Source organism: Anser anser (assembly GCF_964211835.1).
Source record: "Anser anser genome assembly, chromosome: 2".
Lineage (NCBI taxonomy): Eukaryota > Metazoa > Chordata > Aves > Anseriformes > Anatidae > Anser > Anser anser.
In genome coordinates this window covers 152,021,421-152,045,029 of record NC_139721.1, presented here as the reverse complement: position 1 = coordinate 152,045,029, position 23,609 = coordinate 152,021,421, and the positions used below count along the sequence as shown (strand labels likewise).

The 23,609-nt window shown below is 39.0% G+C and overlaps 1 protein-coding gene across 6 annotated transcripts in view; it reads right to left on the bottom strand.

Moving 5' to 3' along the window:
- Window positions 1–23,609, bottom strand: part of DIP2C (disco interacting protein 2 homolog C) — a 318,399-nt gene that overhangs the window by 101,892 nt on the left and 192,898 nt on the right. For 4 of the 6 annotated variants that reach the window (XM_083823675.1, XM_083823677.1, XM_083823678.1 and 1 more), the window contains 5 exons: window positions 15,725–15,850; window positions 14,667–14,876; window positions 8,642–8,773; window positions 7,179–7,298; window positions 6,006–6,203 (listed from right to left, as the gene is read on the bottom strand). In XM_083823675.1, coding sequence (XP_083679801.1) covers window positions 6,006–6,203; window positions 7,179–7,298; window positions 8,642–8,773; window positions 14,667–14,876; window positions 15,725–15,850 — 786 coding nt within the window. Of the gene's footprint in view, window positions 1–6,005; window positions 6,204–7,178; window positions 7,299–8,641; window positions 8,774–14,666; window positions 14,877–15,724; window positions 15,851–20,502; window positions 21,464–23,609 lie in introns of those variants that run through there. The other 2 variants (XM_083823680.1, XM_083823676.1) reach the window with 2 other exon arrangements.

The following is a 23,609-nucleotide window of genomic DNA, read 5'->3' as shown; positions in this document are numbered from 1 at the left end:
GCTGAGCCATGTCCTGCAGGCATCACACACACACACACGTAGTCAAGGCAGGAGCAAATGAAAAATGTCACCTCACATTCTGGCAGCCACGACAAACATTGCTAATGCATGTGTGGGGCAAATATCTGTGGGTTTCGTTTGTTTGTTTGTTTTCTGCTGGAATTTTGATTCAGTTGTGTAGTAGCAACTCTACAGCACTAACCACATATTCTAAATATCACTTGTAATCAGTATTGTTCTATGCTAACAGCCTATTCAGAGGGCAGTATCTTTTTCCTACAAAAATTTGCAAGCTAGTGTGAGTGAATAGCCAGTCCCATCTGGTTAAGCAACACATTATGAGGATAAAGGAAACCACCAGGTCTTAAAAAGCATACAAAAAGGGATCAGTTGGTAAAAATATATGCTTTCCACATGACACTGAAGTAAATCCCCTTCCCCTCCACAAATCTGTACAAGGACTATATGTTTGTGTTGAATGTAAAGAAGGTTATAAGAGAAAAGCTGCATCAGGAAGAAAACTTAAAGACAAAACAAACCACAATCAATTCCCTTATTGAATTCTGTATGCTTTTAAGAACCACACAGCACTAACTCAGCAAAACCAAACCTGTGGTCGCTTACCAATCTCCATGCACAGCAATTGCGAGACTGCCAAAACTTAACTGAAAATAATGTTGTCAAATATTCATTCTTTCAAGATCACAATATATTTCTTACACTAAACAGAAACATGAAGACTTTAAATCTGGTATAAATGGCAGACTTCTTAACATGATACAGGTAAAGGGGCACCTTTTCTGCATCGCAAAATAATAGTCACAGTTCTGCTGCTCTGCTAACCCTTTCTTCAGAAACATTTGAGATCCACACTGAGCAGCAAATGAAGCAGGTGTCTTATTGGAAAAATATCCAAACAAACTAACAAAAATGTTTTATTGCAGAGAATAAAATACCCCAGACATACACAGAATAGAGGGAATGTTACTATTACAGTACTTGATATCCCAGTCTAAATCACAATTTTGTAATATAGATTTTTAAAGCAAGCAATTTTCTTTATCTTTATTAAAGCAATAAAGGTTGAAAGTATTAACCATATTGTTGATAGATGTCTAAGGACTTAAACCATGATGACTTTTACCTCTGCAAACAATGATTTATTTCAGAGATAAGGACAATCTGGTTATTTCGTTACTTGGTTATGAGAAGACTCTCAGTTCCCTTTACGCTCCTGGTAACTGTGAAATTCCTGGTCTAGGAGATCCTGGACGCAAGAGGATGTAGATGGCTGTGGTCACACGCCAGCTGCAGCACAATTTGGGGGTGGCTATTTTCTGTCTGTTGAGTGTCAACCATTTCAGGCTATCCCCAGTGTAACACTTCTGCTAAGACAGCATGACTTTGGCCTCAAGATGTTAATGGCTGCATTATGTGTTATTTTTTTAATGGACAATTCATTTGAAAAATGATTTCTTTCTCCATAGAGTCAAAATGGATTAAAAAAAAAAACAACAGTTTACTATCCAAAGAGCCTTTTCTGCTCTTTTCTCCTAGATCTGCTGTTTCCAGTGGGCCTCTGATGTGTGAAACAATACACTGGAGCTACTGAAAATGGTTTAAAAAACTGATTACAGAAAGTGTTAGATAAAGGCAATGTGAGATTCTCTGAATCCGATGCAGTTAACTGGTACTCATTTCGTTGGTTTTAATAATGGTTGCAATAAAAAAGCTCAAAACTTGCTTATTTCCAAATTGCTTTCAGCTTTTTACTTTTTCCCCAGCCTTTCTGATCCTTCTTACAATAATCACTCTACAGTAAGAAAAGTAGCTGTGATAGTGTAAGTAGTATATTGGATTTAATTATCCTTTATTCATGTTTCTCCACTAAGAAATCACTAAGCATTTCATTTGTAATGCCAACAATACCAAAATCAGCTGCCTGACTACTCTGATCAACTTTGTTTGAGCAAGAAATCGTCCTTCTTTTCCTCAAAGCGTGTTAGGTTTCTAGTCAGAGTTCAGACGTATGTAAAACCTTATAAAGACATCTTTCCCTCCCTTATCTCAGACATTTCTATTTATGCATATTCAGTGATTTGATTTACAAAGGGATTGTGAATAACTTAACTAAGATGCTCTCCACTTAAGTAAGTTCCCAGAGGAATAAAATATTTGAGAAATAAGGAATATTCATAGCATTTCATTCACTCGAAAGAGTTTAGGAGATTTGAGTAACAATTACAATTGGGACAGTGAAAACAACTTGAAGAACTGAGAAAATATTTCAAAAACTTGCTTAAAAAAGATCAAGTGTAGAAGTACAGCTGTTCATTTCTTCTGTCTTATTTGTTAATCTGAGACACATGGAGGAAGACAATCCTAACATGCTATAGAAGACAAAAAAAACTTGAAAAACATGCTGAAAAAGTCACAGGAGATATAAGCAATTACTAATTAGATGAATTCCTGCAGGGGAATGGGAAGGCGGAGATTAGGCAAAGCTGTGCAGAGGAAAAGGATCTGGGGGTGCTGACTGATGCTCACCTGAACATGAGCCAGCAGTGTGCCCAGGTGGCCAAGAAGGCCAACGGCATCCTGGCTGGTATCAGGAACAGTGTGGCCAGCAGGACCAGGGAGGTGATCGTCCCCCTGTACTCTGCTCTGGTGAGGCCGCACCTCGAGTGCTGTGTTCAGCTTTGGGTCCCTCGCTACAAGAAGGACATCGAGGCCCTGGAGCGTGTCCAGAGAAGGGCTACGAAGCTGGTGAAGGGCCTGGAGCACAAGTCCTGTGAGGAGCGGCTGAGGAAACTGGGGTTGTTTAGGCTGGGTAAGAGGAGGCTCAGGGGAGACCTTATTGCTCTCCACAACTACCTAAAAGGAAGGTGTGGAGAGCTGGGGGTCGGCCTCTTCTCACAGGTAACTAATGGTAGGACTAGAGGGAACGGCCTCAAGTTGCACCAGGGGAGGTTCAGGTTGGAAATGAGGAGACATTTCTTCTCAGAAAGAGCAGTCAGGCGTTGGGACGGGTTGCCCAGGGAGGTGGTGGAGTCACCGTCCCTGGGGGTGTTCAAGGAAAGGCTGGACGTGGTGCTCAGGGACATGGTTTAGTGGGTGACATTGGTGGTAGGGGGATGGTTGGACCGTCGATCTTGAAGGTCTTCTCCAACCTTAATAATTCTATTAATCTATGATTCTGGGGGGCCAGAGAAAGGCTGATGTAAGAACCAAGACTGTGGTGACAGATGGGATGAGATTTAGCTGTGTAGATGTGAAGAAAAGTCTGTATTTGTGGAGACTTGCCCCCAAAATTATCTGCAATGATCAGACACAGAATGGCTGTACAAAACTAAAGAAACGCCTGGGTCATTTATCATACTGCGGTTACAGCCCAAGAGACTGGCAGAATGGCAATATTGTCTACACTGATCAAGAAAGGAGGAGATGAAAATGCTTGGTGTGAAGGGAATAAGTACTCTTTCTTAGCCGTGATGTGTTTTAGCTGACAGCTACAAATCTGTCACAGGAACAGCCCTGGAACTCCATTTGGAAAGAAGGAAAGAGATCTGGAATAAGCAGTTAAACCTGTGATTCCTCCATGCAAAGACAAGAAAGTAGAAAAGATGTTTTGTATGAAAAAAGTAGGGAACAGAAGATACCATGCAGGATCCTGCTCCTATCCAGAAAGCTGAATAATGAGGATTTCCATGCAGATATTAGAGAGGATATGAGAAAAGATTGAAGCAGAAACAGTAAACAGAGATAAAATACTGAAGGCAGGGATATAATACATCAGGAGTGAACCTCTAGAAATTTAGAATTATTCTTTAAAATCTTGAATATTTGTCAAAACTGTGAACATATGAAAAGTCCCGGAAATAGTGTTTCCTTGAATTATCAAAGTACACAAAAGGAGCTGTGAGATACAAACTCAGAGGCTACTGGAAGTTCTCAGTGTTGATATTTTAAAGTTTTGGTCATCTGATACAAGGAAATACACACCACAAGGAAAGGAAGTGTCATATTAATGCCATGTGGTAGGATTTGGGGGCAGCCTCATCTTTCAAAAGTTCATTACACTGGGGCCAGGGGAACTAAGCAGGGATAAAAATTCATGCATATGAATGTCTTTGTTGATTTCAAGGCTTAATTTCTGTTAGTCTTCAACTTTTAAAAACGCCATGCCCACAATTGCTAGGAAATAGTAGAGCTAAAAGGTGGTATAGTTACAGCAAAATCATTCATAAAGTCACCAATCAAATGGCACATCTGTAAACTAATTATATTTCAAAAGCAATCATTATTCATGTAAAGAAAACTAGTAAAGGAAATTAGTAAAGGAAATTGTGATGTGTGTTACATCAAAATGGATTTACTTATCCCATGAAGAAGAATGTACACTTGAAATCTAGGTAGCAGAGAATTCACTCCATCTTCTATGAACTGTGGTTTTGTAATTTATTTTATTTATTTAAAAAAAAGGGGGGGGGGAGGGAGGGAGATTTGATTTTTTCTAACCTTGGGGAACTACTGAAAAGCAACAACAAAAATCAGTGTAGCTAAATGATAATAATGAAGAAAAAAAAAGATTTAGTCTAATTTTTCTAAGGATTTGGACAATTTAGAAGACGGATTCAAGAAGAGTTAGCTTAGGAAAGAGAAACAGGCGAGGTGGCTTCATAAGCCCCATGGAAGAGCTCCTCAGGCTTTGTTCAGCTTACAGCTCTTCAGGAGAAATAGGACATATGCTCGGACTCTCTGGACAGAATCCCACATTCAGAAATGGTCTGATTCTTACTAACGTCTTCATTTCCTGTCCTGTCAAATTTATTTAGGGCATTCAGTAGATGATATGAATTGCTCTTCTGCAAACATGTAATTGCAAACATAAAAATTCTTCTCTAGTTCCAAGTAAATGTCCTTAAGGAAGAAAAACATCGATCAGTGGTGAATCATCTTTGCTCCCTAATTTAAGTAACTTCTTAACTCTAAGAAGCACCTGAAGGGAAAATGTTTCATGCATGACCTTCAGTTCCTAAAGTTCTGTTATGCTTTAAAAGCCTTTAACCGTATTTGCAATCCCAAACTTGCAGCAAGCATCTTTTCAGCCAAGGACTATCACTCAGCCTAAATCCTGAACAGAAGGGAGCATTCAGCACTGAACAATGCAGACACACCTCTGTATCACAGCATATAAAAATATTATTTGCACAGGACTCTAGGTCCCTGAGAAGGCAGAAATAAAAAAAAGCAAAATCATTTTTATATTCATACCAATAACATAGAGAAATGTTCCAACTTGCTTTCAAAGTTTGATGGTTATTCAAAATAATTCATTTGAACATCTCACAAATGCTCTCTGAACTTCTCAAAATTAGAAGATATTTGGGAGTTATTTGACAAAGATATCCTTATGTTTGTCTCCATTTGGCCTCTCTCAGTGCAATGAACTTACGGAAATGAATCGACATACAAAAGATCACACAAATATATCCTGGCAAACCTATTCCAAGGGGGCATATTTGTTAGCTGTACAACTACATATCAGGAGGAATAATTCATATTACACTTACTGCAATGCCAGTAAACTGTAAAAACATGAGAAAAAATCCTATTTTAACTTTTCAGGAAGCTGGTAAATTTTGTATACCAGGTTCTCCTTTTTCAGAACAAAGCCTGGGAAATATCCCAGGCTTAACAGACTTTAATCTTCAGAAAAGTCTGTCCTAGTATGTATTTCTATTTAAAAGGTGGTTTTAATTTATAATCTGTGATTCCATAGGTATATCAACCCAGCTCTTTTCCTCTTTGTGAAATAAGTCATGCTATAACACCTCAGAAATTCATATTTGGACACCAACAACTTCAAATTTTTTTTTACCTTATTCAGAAATGGAAAAGATGCATTGTTTTGAGTGCTTTTTCACTATACACTTATGTATTTCCTATACATACAGACGCTATGTACTATACATAAAATCACAAGGAGTTTGAAGAGTGCTCACCGTAAGTGAGAATATACAGTGGTTTTCCATTAGTATCCATAGTGGTTAGGCAAGGAGCTTTTGGTGAGATGGTCCCCCATCGCTGCAAAGCTGCTTCCAGAGAAGGCGGCCAGTTTGTAACCACACCTAATTGTTCCCCACGCATAGCCAACATCTGAGCTCCTTCTGGCTTTGGCTGGTTTGGATCTGGCTGTTGAACTTATGATTATGAAAAGATATACAGTTACCATGTAAATTCTATACCTTGTGTACACCTGTGTAACCAAGAGAATAAGTTACCTTTGCAAAATATCCTGAAAATAATGACATGTTAGAAGGTATTGAGAAGCAACGGAGACATAAAACAAAATAATTAAGTTTTAAGTTTAACAGAGATGAGGACACTGAAACATCTTAGGAATGCATGTGCTTATATTAACACTAGTTCTACAAGCAGGGAAAGAAACTGCTGAGGCAGCATGCATATATTTATCTTAGAAATAATCGATCTTCCTTCATTCCTAAAGAGAGATGGAGAATACTTTTTCTTGCCAAAAATGCAGTAATACGATGAACTGCATAACTTCTGAAAAATTGTACTCCAGTAAGTCATTAGTAACTCATCAATTTAAGTCATGTTCTGTCGCAGTGCTTTCTTATAAACTGCTACAAGGACTAAACCACCATATCCTGACAAATCTTAATTCCCAAAGCACTGGCCTCCTTAAAAACTAATTTCCATTTATTGACTTTATCCATGTTTCTATCTTAGAATCAGTGTGTTTTTTTGTTTGTTTTGTTTTTTGTTTGTTTGGTTTTTTTATATGTTCCTTTGTTACACAAAGGATGTATAAAACATTTAACATGCTCCTTCACTGACGTTTTTTTTTCATATTGATGTTCAAAAGAAATGGTTGTAACGCACTGCTGAATGTTCTCAGAGAAAAGCTTTTTCCCCCTCTCTTCTGCAGTTTCATTGCAAGCAGAACCATGAGCAAACAACAAGAGACTTTTGATTCTACCGCACTACATCCAAGCCCACTACAAGCAGATTCCACTGAATATCAACACTTTTTGGTACTTGCCAGTACAGGGAGGGCTTATTTAGCTTTCTAGAAAGTCAATGTGCGAGACAAACATTTTACAGAGTTTTAATAAGAGATCCCCAAACCTTTTGAAAAACAGTCATTTTACCTTCTAACAATTCCTCAAAGTCATCTACAAAGAACTCTCGTAATGGTGGTCGTTTGGGCCGTTTTAGTGTATTGACCAGCTGCTGAATCTTTGCTGACACTCTGCTGCTCACTGGTACTCCTGCAGGACAGGGATCAATGGAGACATCAGTTGACTGCTACGCTGAACGCCACCAGATATTAATTGGGGTAAGAAGAAGGCTAGGACTGCAAGGCCACCACAACTACAGTTTCATGCCATACCATGAGTGTGACTCGAGCATTCAACATTAAGACATTAAGATCATTTCAGCAAAAAGGAACAATGATGCCTAGTGTAAATAAAAACAATAAATACAATAACATCAGAGTGAGCTTGCAAAGTTAGAGGGGAAAAGCACGTAGACTGGGGGAGAGATGCACAGTGAAAAAGCCCTCCCTACAGTGAGTGTTGGCAACCTTAGAGAACTCTTCTAGGTGGCATTGGTGATGGTCATTGAGAAGACGGGCATCGGCTCTTCCCATGATCACTGGCTGTAGTTCAGCAAGGAGCACGGGTCATAGGCTCTGCCCCATCATTTATTCTGGATTGCTCTTTACACTGCAGTGGATGTCTGTCCAGTATCCATCTTAAACATGGCTGACATCTTTGTATTACTTCAGCATGACCCTGTATTCCCCAAACATCCCTACAGCCAGTTCCATCAGCCAGCAGTCTCCAAAGGGAGCATGCTTGTCCACACAGCACTTTGAAAAAGACAATTATGAACAGCAGTGTGGGGCAAGGGGCACTTTTGTAATATAATCCCATCAAACACCTCCCCCCTCCCTTTCCCTGGCAGAGTGCAAAGCCTCTGCAACATTCATGTCATCTGATCCTGAACTAATAACTTTCTGTCACTGCATTGCAGAAATTTCAACTTCCTACCCTTCTATACGGTTGGCTCCAACACTTCTGCCAAGTGGTTTTTATAGCTGAAGCTGCTAAGTTTAGATGTGATACACTTGGTCAACAATTCCACACCCTGCTGAGGTATCATTTAATATGTTTTAGAAAAGAGGAGCAGTAAGTAAGAAAGGGTTTACAAATAACTGTTTTTCAAAAAAAAATATACTCAGAAAATAAAACTTTAAACATGACAGTATTCAAGATGTAACCATCCTCTTATATGTCGCATTCCCTGCCATTTAAAAAAAAGCCTAGCTGTAACCAGACAGCATGATAAAAGCAGAAAAGCAGATCTAGAGAGACTTGCTGCTTCTATTTGCCAAACAATTTCTACAGGGAATCAGCTGGGCTGATTAAGAAATATTTCTCTATGTCAGCTTCATGTATACCAGTTTATTTGAGGACTGCAAAGATGCTGTAACTACGTAGGTGTTTATAAATGACAAGTGCCCAGAAGAAACAAAGAACAGATGCATACGCTAACTACAAAAAGGTTACAATACTCAAAGTGAAAACGATTTTGCTTTTTGACATACCATCACCAGTTTCCATAAGTTCAGCGTTTCCATACTTTGGTGCCACCCGTGCCGTTGATCCTTGTGGTCTTTCTACTTGTATTGAGTGTTCTGAGGTGTAAGTGGTAACATCTGGAGGGGCAGAATGATTCTCTGTGAAAAATAAGTTTAAAGGTTTAACCATGTACCTCCAGTGTTGAAGGGCATAAGAACAAAGGGGAGAGGAAAGAACACCTTTTGACTTTTTTTCAACATCCAAACAGGCAATGAAATTCACGCACAAAATGAATGTATACAACTATAAAGTACACCATAATTTTAACATGTTTCCATTGATTACACCAAGTACCATATATCTGCAAGAACATAAGCAATAGGCTAAAAAAAAAAAAGATAATTAGATTGTTGGTTCTCCGCTGATATTTAATTTTATACCAAGTTAAAGTTTGTGGACAGCTTCAAATAGAAGAAGACCCAGACAAATATACTTCTCACAGATTACTGCTTTAGTTTTATGAAATAAAGAGAATATGGCATGTTGCCAATCACTTGCAAGTGCCAATGCATATCTCTTTTATATTTTGAATATGAGAATTTTACTTGAAGAAGGAAATCATTGTTTTATTAAGAAAAAAATCAATCACAGCAGGGTTGGAATCTAGGGGAAAGAAATAAAATGTAAAGAAACATGAACTTTACATTCTGCATGGACACTTGCTTGTCTACTATTTTTAGACAGAGCTATTTCAATTCTTCTGCATAACAAAGATATGCCTTCCAGAAGGCAAACACAAATCCAACTGACTTATTCCAGCATTTCTAAACAATTCCACAGAGCTAATCTTTCTCTTTCATAGCCTGATAACTCAGCATGCTCTGGTTTGTTTTCACATGTTTTCAAGTCTGAGTCTGTATTACCTACATATTGTATACTATTTTTACATTTTGTCTCATAATTTTATTCCACATTTTCATAAGCATTAGGGTAGATGGAGATAAATACCATGAACAAATAACAACTTCTCTCTTTATTGACATAAAAGATCCCCAGGAGCCTCTGAGATAGAAAAGAGGACAAGTCTTCATACTGCTGCCACTGAAGTGACAAAGAATGCTCTCCATTTTACAATAGGGAAAGAATCTTTAGCAGACAAAAGTTCTGGAAAAAATTTAATTTTGTTCCAATATTACTTTAGAGATGCACATTTTAGTAAATATGTCCTACAAGTATTATGATGTCGTAAATCTACTATAATACCAACTCCTACAGTGGATTTCACCTGAAATGTAATTATCAAGCATTTCCATGAGTCTTGAACTTTGGACCAATGTAATTCTTGTGCGTTCAATCCCAAATTCATGTACTACCAACAGAGAAAACTAACTTTATGGCTATAAATACAGTATATGGATGCTATATTAGATGACTATTTTGCATACTTCTCATTTGAATGCAGCATTTGACAGATAATCATCATGAAAAATTAAGACATGATATTAATGTCTATAGTTGTTATATAATGTTTATATTCATGAACGTCATATAGACACCACTGTAACTGGTTGAAGAAAACATGAGATGGCTTTTATTGTGCCACTCAAAAATATCTTGCAACTTGCACATGTCCAGTTGAGCCTTTTGATTCTGATCACATCCACTCTTACCATTCTACTGAAATAAAGACCTTATATTGTGTTATAAGTGACCAGCTGAAGTATAATAGCTTGGACAATGAAGCTTTTACTGGTAATTATTTGAATAATGTCTTCGTTTGAGAAGTCTTGTCATTTATCAAGTATTTTAGAATCAGCACAATTTTTGCCCCTTCTTTCTAAGTGGCAGCTTTTTATAGATCATGATTGAATTACCCAATAACTAAGTCAATTAAAAAATGCTGATGTTTATCTTTTTATCTCTTACTTATCATGCAGTTTTGCTACGCAAATAGGAGAGGAGGTCATGACTAAGAAAATAATTGTACTTAGTCAGCTATTAGTAACATGAGAAAGTATTTTTTTAGCTATAATTGTTTACATCTATTCAGCGAAATATTTCCATCTTTCAGACTTTATAAGACAAATTGAATTTGAGTTAAAGTATCTCCTTTCAGGTTTTTACATTGATATGACTTTTTTTTAATGTGCGGGAGAGAAGATACATGACTCAAAGCACCACAGAACAGAGATGCTTTCCTTTCGCATCTATAGATTTGAAACCAAATACTTCTTTGTAACACATGGTGCAGAGCAGGGTGAAATAGAATGGGAAAGAAGCTTCCTGCTTTTTTGTAAAAGGGCTTTCTTTTGAACAACCAGCACTGGCACTTGAAATTACCCAGAATGAATTCTCTTCCCTATGTGGTCACCACTGGCTGGTCAAAGAGTGCAGTTTTATCACACCCTCTGCCCACCTGCTATTTACATTTCTATTAAGAAGAATCCTTATCCAGCAGAAGATGAACAGTAAGGCTCGTCTTGCCCTATTTCTTTGTAGGATGTTCTTAACAGATGTCTTATCACGGCCATATTTACAGCAGTAGGTTTCATTCATTAAATTTACAAAACTTCAGTCAGTTCCCTTCTCGGGCTTGGAGAAATGAAAGTCACTCAGACAAAAATTCGGTCCAAAAGGCTTCTAAAGAAAATGTTAATTCTTATGTTATGTGAAATTCTTATGTATGTTTTTTGTGTGTGTGTGTGTAGAAAAGTAATCCAGGCATAGACTATGAATACAATCTGTATAGAGCTTCTTGGTCTTATGTCTGGTAACTTGAAGTACTGTTTGAGGTTTAGTTAAGAATAATCATCTTGACACATCTGTTGATTAAAAAACAGAAACTGTGACAGCTGCATGACTTCAAAGAATTTCCTCCATCAAACACATATCTGCATCACCTCTTCTCCCCATCTCTTCCAATATTCTTGCATTAGAAGATCACAGACTGAACAGCTGTTTCCAGTTAAGACCCTTCATTTCTGCTACTGGAGTGATATAATCTACCCCATTTCATGAAAATGAAAAAGAACCAACAATTCAGAGCACATTCATTTAGGGACAGAGGGTGTGTTTTGACAGAGCACCATGTTTACGGAGAAGTAAAGAGGTAGAGGAATACTTTTCAGTGGAAGATAGGAAGCACAAATAAACACTATGCATTTGGAAATTCTCCAGGAATCCAAATAACATCCTTACAATACTGCACTTGATGAGAATATAGCTTTTTCTCCCAAGCAAGCTGGCTCTTCTCGTCAGGGATGGGAAATCCAGGGTAAGAGCTGTAGCTTTTTATATCAGCCAGGTTTCGCCTGTATTAGTATCCAGGTGACAGAGGCTATTTTAAACTAGTCAGTCTCCTGTATCATAAGTTAATATTGGTCCTCAGATCACGTTAGAATTTTAAGGTTGTCAGAGAACTATCCATCATGCCTTATGGCACATGTTTCTAAATTGATTTTATTAGAAACCTATGTAGCCTTTGATTCCAAGAGACGCCTTTGATTTCCAAACAGAAACATATTTGAAACATATAAAGGAAACATTAAAAGCAGCTACAGGACCAAAATTTTATACTGAGATATTTAACTCATTAATCTATCTAAATTTACAATCACAGGTAAGTGTTGTGTGATTATTATTACATGAATTTCTGAGCTCTGGGATGTTTTCGCACTTTGCTTTTTATATATGTATAGGTCCAAAAAATGTAACACAGACAAATGAAAGCTTGAAGACCTTAGAAATATATAGAGTACTGACTCAAAGATGTAATGAACGTTAAATATTTTTTAGAGATTTCACTGTTTTGATATCTAAGTTCAAGAATTACCCGACACAATTTTGAAACATATGCCAAACTAGAAATTCTCTCTGTAGTTTCATTCAGACATCTGTCTTATAGCTGAGAATAAATACTTAAAGGAAATATATCCTCTATTAGACCTTTGGCCATAATAAAGCAGCAGCAGCCATGAAATTAAATAAACAGTGTAAGATAATAAACATATAATAGGTTATGCAAATAATCTAAATGATACAGAAAGCTGAACTTTGATTATATTATGGCCAAAATGTTTTATCAAATTCCTTCTCAGGACTGTATTACAGCACTTACACTGGAAAAATCTCGCTTTGATTCTGTGATGCACTCTGGAAGTCAAATCCTAGTGGATGTCAGAATGGAGGGCTTTTTTTGGTTATCATTACAGGTCTTCCCTGTTGCGCCTTAAATTTGTACTTATCAAAATTGCATCTCCAGACTATGGCAGTATATCCTTACATACTTACAGATGATTTGCTTCTTGAAACTGATCTGGAGAACAACTCCCTGGACCAAATAAACATCAAGCCATGTGAATATATCTCAGAATTATCATCTGTGCAGCTTCTGTTACTTTTTCCAATGATCTTAGCAACACAGACAGTAACCTTAAGATCACAGTCTGAACCTGTTAACAGATATCCGTCATATTTTGTATCCAAACAAACTTTACGTCACAACTACTGTCCAACTAGAGTTGCTATTTAACGTATCTAATTGTCAGAATGAAAATATATTTACAATGAGGTAAGCTTATCTGCTTTCTTCAAAGAAGAGATTGTTCCAGTCAACAACAAAGGAGAAAAAAAAAAGTAGTATTTTTCTTCTTCCACACAATACTGTCATCTTAATTTAGCTCTAAAAATGCTGTATTATTTACCGCAAACTCAGTGAGAAGATTTACTGTGCCAGATTTAAAATTACTGAAATGTCACGTTATAAAGAAGCTATATTTTAAGACAGATAAGATTTGGTGTGTGAGTAATGCAACCTTTTAAGAGTTTGGATAAATTTAATTCTCTATGCTATAATTTCCTCTAGCATTTCAAGATGAAGTCACAGAAAATAACCAAATGCAATGATTAATGTGTTCAGAAGTGTATGTGTTTCTAAAACAAGGTTCTAAGCTATTCATTTGGCATGAATTTAAGAATACAATACAAATTCTTCCCCTGCCTGCAATTCAGCAATTCCGTAGTGTGGTAAGCGGATTAGTCATCTGAAAATACAGGTGTTACATCAAGCTATACCAACAGCAAAAGAAAAAGGGACACGGACTACTGTTCCAGCATATAAAATCAGGAACATTTAAAATGTTTTCATATGTCTCATTACATATACTTGAAACGGAATGATCAGCTGAGGAATAGTAAAATAAACATGTGTGCAACAGAACTGTAGCAAGGTTGCTTGATCTGTTCCAATATAGGCTCCAACGTATTTTAGTGAGACTACCCAATAAACAGCCACTGCAAGAATGTACCCAAAGCAGACACTTCGTATGATTAACAGCAGTTACTGGAGAATGAAGGGAGCACAAGCTTTGCTTTCTACGTGCCTAATCATTCTAATAGCCATCTCGTTTAAATGAAGACTAATGGCAATAACACTATATCCAGAAACAGTTAATGTTTGTGAAGTTTAGGTCTGTAATGGAAAGAAAGCCTTGACTTCCTGTGATCTATCCAAGGAATATAAACAAGCTATTAATAATAATACCAGCTTCCTTTTATAAAGGTATATAGTAGTCTTTCTCAAGGTTGATCATTGTTAGATATTCCATCCAATTCTAGATTCAAGTAAGAGGACCTACTCTTAGCAGAGAATTACCTAAAATCACTCAAACCGTGTAATTAAACTATTGCAGAAGTAGAAACTTGCGTGCAAACAATCCCTAATGCTGCATGCACTGATTTTCTTTACTGATGGATCCTGAAGAGATCGCTTTTAGTGTTAAGTAATGGAATTCATGCAAATAAACATTTCAGATATTTGGGTGCTAACAGCTAGACTGTTAGCCATAACAGAAGTCTACCCGCAAATTTTAATTGTATTTTTTAATAAATCTATTATTGTAAGAGTAGCTTTTAATATAAAATATGCAAAATGAGAAAAAGAAGAAAAAGCACAAGAAAACCTTTTGTAAGGCTTCAAATAGCAGCATCAGCTGAATGTGAGACACAAAATTCACATTAAACTGAAGACACTGAAAATGGTGGTATACTAACCTATATGTGTTTGAGCCATAACATCAGCTAGCCTGTGTGCAGCACCACTGCCTCCACTTTGTGTTGAGGAGGAGGAAGTGGTTGACGTGGTAGAGCCATGGATCGCTTGACTAATCCAATGTTCCATGTTTATACTCCCCTGACTTGAGGTGGGAGTTCCCTGGGAGTCACCCTGCACAGAGCCTTCATCTTCTGAACCAGAAGAAGTATCTAATAATTAAAAACAGCCTGTTAGTTGCAGTGCTTTTGCTTGTTTAAGTAGAAATAAGGCATGTTCATGTTATAAATCTAAAGAAAACTGTCATTAAGAAAAACTCACAAAGGCAGGCAAACACAATAAGAAAGCCTGTAATACCAAGAGCCCTGAAACTAGAGACAACTGCTAACTACATTGAGAGTGCTTTCACGCACTAGTTCAATGGCTTGTATATCATTCTACAAGAAAACAGATAAGGATAATAGAAGTTTCTTCCTTTCTAATGTGGCTTTAGATCTTCCGAAGATCTCCAACCACATATTAACAGTACAAAATAGCCCAAATACTTTCCCAAACACACTCCACAAAGTCTGAGAAAAACTTTTCCAGCTGTAAAAAGCCTACCCCTCAGTGAGAAATTGAGTCCCGCCTAAATACGGTGAGTATCAGAACGCATAAGATGTGGAGTATTTTCAGTGTAGTAAGTAGGTAAAAGAACATAAAAATTCATAAAGAGCTGGCTGGTATGACAAATCTTAAAGACAACATTCCATTGCAGAATTAAGGAATAAACCAGAAACTTGAACAATACCTTGAGTCACATATTATATGACAACTTCACCATACTTAGAGCCTCATAAGATCAAAGCGATTAACACTAGGTCAGGTACCACCAAGGGCAAAGCAGTCATGGAAACTGCCCCAGTTGACTTTCCACCTTCTTCTCTTCCAAGATACCTCAATGTTATGTTCAGTGTGTTTCAAATATCATTTCTGTTACCGTCCATTAGACCATTAGTTCATAGCAGCACAAAGAACCATTTAAAAATTTTCCATAAAATGCACAAACACAAATGCTCACCTGGAGGTGTGTAGGCATCCATTGATGTTTGCACCACCAACGAACGTCGTTTTGAGGGCATGGGGACTGCCATTTTCCTTTCTTTATGTTTAGCAAGGGCTGCCTGAACTGCTTCTGTGTGGACATCTGGAAGAAAAGAGAGATTTCAAGCTAGTGTTCAAACAGAAAAGAACTGTTTGTGTATTCAGTGCATCTGCGTGCAGGTTAGCTTGTGCTCCAGTGAGGCTGACAGTGCATATGAAATGACGGAATGCACGGGATCTCAGAGGGACTGCACCGGTTCTCCTCATGCTAGAAAAAGAGGCAATAGTGAAGAGTGCTGTACCAACAAACTAATCCTTTGAGCTGTACAATTTTCCCAGAACACTGTAGCAGTATTTGGAGAGTAGGAACCCTGCTTCCTTAGAGTAAACCTCCATTTAACAATGTTTTGAAATGAGCTGTTGCTTCAGCAACAATTATTGTTTTCAGTGAAAGTGTGGTGTATTAACAGCACCTGGTTTTGAAATGAATGAGGTTTCTAATTTATACAAAAGTCACACAAACCAAGTGAACAGGAATGCTTGCTCGAAAGGTAAGAGTTATGAAGTGTCACAACAAAATTGCAGTGGGTCCCCCCATTCCCAGATCCTTCTCCCGCCACCGTCGCTTAGCTTTATTCATGAAAAAAATATTATGACAGTTGGCCCGAGGTGGAATGGGAACAACAAGCACTTTAGACATGAGCCTTTTGCTTTGCAGGTGAGTGTTACACCCAGCTTAGACCTGTTGGCTCTAACATAGGCAGGTCCACTTCTCAGTGGGGACATCCCCAGAGCACAGCTTCTCTACTTTTCACATGTATATGCAGCTGTCTGCTTCCCCAAGTTCAAAAAAGTCCATTTATCGTGTGTAAAATATACCAGCAACATATTTTGATAATTGCTTTGTTTTGTGCAAATCCTTTAATGACTACCACAACTATACACTGAAATAAGCCTGCCTTTAATTTAATACCTTGCCCTATCTGCCTGTGTATTCCTACGGTGTGGGGAAGGATATGCATGAGGAGACAGCATGCACAACACATGGTACCCAATAAAAGTCACTTGTGGTTAAAGAAGATGCCACACACTGACCATCTGGAACACAACTGGAAGCACACTAGATGTTGCCTTTCAACCAGCTGATGCTAGCGGTAAAAAATGCAGCAACAAATTGTGTGCAAAACTCAGCTATGCCCATTTGTGAAGTAAGAGCATAGTGAAGCGGGTCTAATCCAGAGTGATCTTGCTTCTCCTGCATCTGTTTGAAGACTGCTGTTGCAGGCTGGGTGGGCAGCATGCAGCCTATTTCTTGCTCCTGGTGGTGGCAGCTCTGAAGAGGCAATATTTCCTGAGAAAAGCAACAGAAAAGAGGAGGGTATAATGTGTACCACCTTTATTTAATGAGCTGTTGGTTGGAGCACATCAGCGTAAGTGCCCTGTTGTACCTAACAACTGGAAAGGATGACTGGAAGAATTAGACGACACCTGCTGCTGCTCAGCCACAATGCCTCGTTTTTAAGAATAGTGTTCCCTACCTTCTGCCAGGGCTTAAGGACCTCTCAGTGAAAGACTGCAGGGAAGTGTAAATCTAAGAAAAAGAACATCATCGGCTGCTTCTGTGAGTTGTTTTTCACTTCTATTTTAAACTGGGAAGAGAATGAGCACATCAGGGAAAGCAAAGCAAGAAAATTGACAAGAAACGCAGAAAAAGCATATGATAAAAGAGCCATGAAGCTGAAGGACCAAAACAGAGGAATACTACAACGCTAACATCAAACCAGAAAACAGTTTCTCTTCTGTGAAGTCATTATTTTAAAGTAGAAGGTTTAAATTCTTTGTTATAATTAATACCTGATGAAAAGTTTTATGCAAAAAAAAATCAGACTAAGAAAAAAAAATAAAAAGCAATGTAAGTCTTTACCTAACAGCATGTCCTCAAGATAAATTCCCACCTGATCACTCCACACCAGTCCTGTTCATGTACACAGGACTGAACATGCCCGCTGACAGTTTGCTTTCCTTATCCAACAAACAGGGAAAATTCTTGGTTTTCACTCAAAAGATAGAAATTAGGTATCAAGCAGTAAAAAAAAAAAATGACCTTTCCTATCTTTTTTTTTGAAAAGCTCTACAGTAATTTTCTGAAGAGAATAAATTTTGTTGATCAAGACAGGAGGAGTTACTTGTGTTTTACTGGATTTAGGATTGTGTGGGTTTTTTTTTTGCTACAAGCATTAGGAGGGAGATGAAGTGTAACTATCAAGTTCTTCAAAAGTTTTTTTTTTAAGGAGGATCACCAAAAAAAGTCATTATTAAAATGTTTAGTGACAGCTGGACACTGAATCCTAACTTGCCAACTCTTGGATTTCTTTTTTGACGCTTTTTTGATGGAAGAGGCAAATCCCTCAGCATAATTAAAACACACTTTGCAGTGTTTTCATTTTCAAATGAGTCCATGGGAGTCCAGGAATTGAATTGTTTTCTTAGTAAAGCACATGCCTGATATGTTTATTTGTAATGGCTTACTGTGGAATAAATCAAACAGGATAAATCAAACTCTTAACAAAAAAAGCAGGAAAGACAAAACAATGGAAAAGATAAGAAACTCTGATTCAACAATAGGGAAGCTGGGCAGAAGGAATATGCACACCTGCTCCCAGGCAGCCTGCTAGGTTGGCTGTTCTGAAAACATTGCTCAGTCAGCGGGCTACTAAACCAAGACAGGAGACACATCTAGAAAAGGCTGAAGACACCACGCAGGGATGGTCCAGGAACCACCACCAAGAGCTTTCAGGCTTTTGGGGAGAAAGGAATAAAAGGCAGCAGGAACAGTCCAGCTTGGGTGAAAAATCTTTTGAAAATGTTCACTCCCAGGAATAAAAACTCTGCTGGTGAAATGAAATGTACCTAAGTACATAAAAGAAGATTAAGGATTAGGTAGAGGGAAGGAGACAATAGATTGCATGGTCTTCTTCTTGAATAAAGACCTATTGATGGGTTCTGAAGATACTCTTCAACCCATCTTAACATTCTTGTATACAGCAGGACTTGTTAACAAACACTGAAGCCATTCATACCCAGAGGCTTAGTCTCTTAGCTTAAACCTAAACTGAAATGTACATATCTGACCAAAAGGAGACTCTGGTGATTCCCTTCTCATCAATTTGAGCAAGAGTGTGGTAGTTTGTTGCCGTTAGCTTGGTGAAAGATTGGCTATGGTGCCCGACATGTTGTATGTGACCTCTTCTTTCCCACTGCTTGCCTACAATCTGTCCCTTGCAGCTACTGAAGAAAAAAAAAAAAAGAAAAAAAAACCACAAAGAGACTTGTAAAGGGAATGCATAGAATAGCAGCTAGAAGCTCCTTGTTCATTAAAGAGAGGAAACCATAGCTGTGATACACTCTGGGGAAAAGTATAATGAGGGTAAGAAGCCATACATGATTTCCGTTGGGACAGGAAACTGTTTACCCTACCAAATCCCCTCAGCAGAGAGCAGTTTGTATTCTCCACATATCACACACCGTATCAGCAGTGAACATCATCCTAGCATTTTGAACTGTCTCTGGCAGGGTGATGCCCCTCGTCTTGCAGGTCTGACAAGTGTCTGGACTGTCTTCTCAATCTACCCTGGTACGGTCAGCTTAACTGAACTCATCAAGTTAGGATTGAACACTGCTTTAAAATACAGATTTCTTGTTAATTTTTCCTGAAAAAAAAAATCCTTCAGGTATGAAGATTTTGAAAGCCACACAGCTGTAAGCTTTAATTAAAAAAAATAAATCAACTAATAAAGGACTTTTCCTCTCTTTCCTCATGGTGTGGCATGCTGCAGTTTCTCACCCTTTATAAACTTCTGACAGAGGTTCAAACGCAGATATACCTTGACGCAGTTGCACTCAAGCCCTCTAAAAAGCTCCAGGTCTGTATGGAAAGAAAATGCTTTTAGGTGAAATGTTCTTTTATGCAGAAGTCTGTGACATTCTAACTGCACTGTTCCAGCTGATAAAACGACTGCAGGTCCTGACCCTTTACAGCACTCCTATAGGTAGCAAAATTCTCACTGTTCCCACCTGGCTTTTCCACAGGAAAGACTCAACAGAAAATCTAAAGCAGTCTTGGCTCTTGCTTTCAGTCATTTGTTTGTATCTGTTTATTCTCTCCCTTTGCTTTCTATGACAGGACAGAGAAAAACATACTTCTGTGAGCAAAGTCTGTAAGTGAAATACAGAGGAAGCACAACTGTAAGAAGAAGCACATGGTGGAGAAGAAGTTTCTCTTTAGATAGCTGACAATCTATTGAATAAGAGACAAGGCCTCAGACCAAAGACAGAGAAATTAAAAACTGTGTAGAGGAGGGTCCATGAGCTCAGATTCCCACAGGGATGACCCATGGCTTTGGCCACAGGGCTCCGTAATCAGAAACTCTAATCTACTGCAACCAGCAGTAAACTCTTTGTTTTACCAGCAGGACGAACTGTCCAGGTCTCCCAGGAGGTGCTTGGCTTAGCACAGTCATTGTTCTCGTCTGGTTTATCTTGTAACCTGGCACAATGTTCTGGTCCCTGTTTAAATGAAAAGCCTTAGAAAAAAAACCAAAACAGCACTAAAATACATCAATGCCCAGCACCAGCTCATTACAAACAGCATGTTCTTCACGGTCTTTCCCAGCCTTATCCCTCAGTGGGACCTAAAGGCTGGGTGTTCGACACACCAATGCATTCAATTGTCTGTGGAAAAGGAAACAAGCCCACCTCCTGGGATCTGTGGCACCAGGTGATACCCTGCCTGAGCTAGGACACCACTCCGATGTTACACCACCGGCAGAACAAACCAGCAGGAGACTGGACTCAGCAGCCAGCACACAACCCACAGAGCTGAGCCGAGACCGCTCATGTTAAATGCACGGCGATGGGGGAGGGAGCAGCCGGCTCTGAGCAGGGCGAATTGGGTGACAGAAGATGCCAGGGACACACCTGTGGTAACTGCTGGTAGGTGGGTAGTGTGAACAGCTACAGGTGTTCAAAGTTAAATAATAACGCCCAGAAAACTAGAAGCAAATGCTGTGTCCCTTAGCCATTCATCCCCTAAATTTTTGATCACCTGACGTCATTTCTTGGGATTTGGTGGGACAATATTTTATGTAGTCAGATGTTGGGTTGGCGTACAGGAAGAGGGGCTGGCCGGGAGTTTTAGTCTGCTTTATATTGGCTCTGTGTAAGTCTCTTCTGAACTTTTACTTAAGTCTTTCTCCCATTCTTGCACAGAAGTATGTGTACTTATAAGTGGTGTGATTCCTCTGTGACAAGCTGCCCTCTCCAAGCTATTTGCTCTGGGGAAGACAGTACGTATGGTCCTTCCAGGCTCAGACGAGGTCTACAAGCAAATCAGCCTTCCCTTCCTGAGGCAAGAAGGGAATTGTTGTGTGATGGACAAGTTCACCCACATCCTGGTCCACACATGGGGCAATACCACAGCTCGTTTCTCTTCTGAAGTGTGCATCTTCATCTGGCATGGGGCATCATCCTGACTCGCCCTTCCCCTTACACTTCATTAACAGGGACACCTCATTCTTTACTTGGGCCAGACACAGTGCTCCCGAAAGCTCAGAGCTGCAGCTGAAACATGTAAAACACACTGTAAATTCCTAGTCCCAGACTCACGCAGCTTCCAGCAGCAGAATTTGTTCCTTTTTGTTCTTCTCTTTTAAAAAGCAAAATCTATTCAATAAGTTTCAGTTGCATTCTTCCTTCATGTGGAGGGGTTTTTAAACTTTTTTTTTTTCCTATGCGTGTTTCACATGCCTCAGTGGCTTCCTCTGTTCAGTATTAGCTGCATTTGCTCCACTGGCATGTCAAACACTTGACGTACTGTAAGCAAAGCGATACCTCCTCACGGGTCGCAGATCTGGGTGTTAGTTCGGCGTGGATCATGAAACAGGGCGCTCTTCCCATTGCAAGCGTCAGCTAAATTAAAAATTTTCACATTATAAAACTGTTCCTCACACCCATTGCACAAATGCCTCAGGAGACAAAAGAAAAACGGTGTCTTCTTTTGTACTTAAATCAGATCTTGCAACTGTGTGTCAGGTGGTTCTCTTGCATCTAATTCACCACTCAGCCCTATTCTTTCTAAGACAAGAAATGAGACCAGCAGACAGGTGTGCGTTGCTAGAATCAAGATGGCAGAAGTCTGTTTCCATCTACATTTCAGATTACATATATTACTTCAATTGTCTTTGCTCAAGTCTTTCATTTCCCAGTAATAATAGAGCCTTGATGTTTCTATGTTACTCTGCTTGCTTTCCTGCTATGAGAAAAAAACGGTATTTTTGATACCCAATCACCAGATGTTTAAGAAACACAAACAGGGGAGAACAAGCTGTTGCCTATTTTTTGCTGTACAGATGTAGGATTCTGATCAGAACAGGATCCTGATCATCTCCTACAGCTTGGTTTTCCAGTTCTGAAGTAACGACACTTTCATCCCTCCCTTCAGGGAACTTACCCCTGAGAGAATAAAACTGCCGGGAGACATACCTTACCTAGGTGTGATCTGAATTCATGCCTTTCATCTGTTTGTCCCCCCCCCTTTTTTTTTTCCCTTTGGAAACTCTTTCTTCCTTTACTTTAGTAGCCAATTCTTGCTAAGGTGTTGATACGAGTGGGAGCAGGACAGGCCCAAGGACTCCGAGAAGGTCTAACATCCTTGCTTCTATGGGCTCGGCCACAAACGTAACCGACTGGCTCACGGCATGGCAGATTATTAGGATCAAGAAGGTTGATGCTCTGCGCTAATGAGTTTAGAATGCCAACCGATTTTTAATAAGAGGTTATTTATGTACATATAATACATATTTATGTATTATTTATACCGCGGTAGAGGATCAGCCCTGAAGTCAGACATTTAACGAACGAGTAAAAACACAAATACGTCTCTGTTTCGGAGAGGCCAGCACCTGGGGCCGCATCAAGGGACACAGCTGTAGGAACAGGCAGAAAGAGGCAGCTTGCAGGGGGCAAGAAGAGCAAGGGCAGTGGCTGCTGCACCACCACACAGTGCAGCAGACTTGTAAGAGCTGAGTTACTACAGGGAGGCAACCGATCCTATGGGAAACGGCCTCCCAAAGGCCACCAACACTCGCTATCAAAGGTGAATTTTGGCTGAAAATTCTAGATAAGGCAATGCTAAGTATCGCAACAGCATGCTGGTAATTATACAGGGGAAAGGTTGGCAATTGCTGCCTTACAGGAAACTAGTATTTGAAAGCATGAAAGTCTCTTATGAGTTTAATCAGACCTTTGTTGTAGCTACCATGGAAACGAAGGATATACTGAGAATTCATTTCCTAATACGTGGCCTGTAAATACTTTGAGTAGAGATAATTTGGTAGCTACATCTACTGGAAATGCAATCAGGACACACTAAATAGGGTAAGACACGGTAAATGTGGTATCATCAGAACAGATTACAGTTAGGCTTTGTCTTTTGATTGTCCTGGGCTGACAGCATTGACTCTATTTTCAGGGCAAGCGATTTCATAAAAATTGCTGTGTTTATCCAACACAGATCAGCCCTTGGAAAATCATCTCACCCTAGGAATGTGAAAGCGAGTGAGTCCATATAACAACGGATCTTTGCTGTGGGTGATGCTATAATGAAGCAGTGTCAGAATACTTTCACAATATCTCCGGGCATTAGGACAGAAAAGCACACAGCCCGAACAGTGTGACACCTAATTTCTCTCCAGCTGCAAGCAGGTGTGCCATTAATTCTGAAATATGGTATTCACAACACGGTGAATACCCAACTGAATGCAGGAACATCTGCTCTAATAAGACATTTATATGAGGGCTGTGGA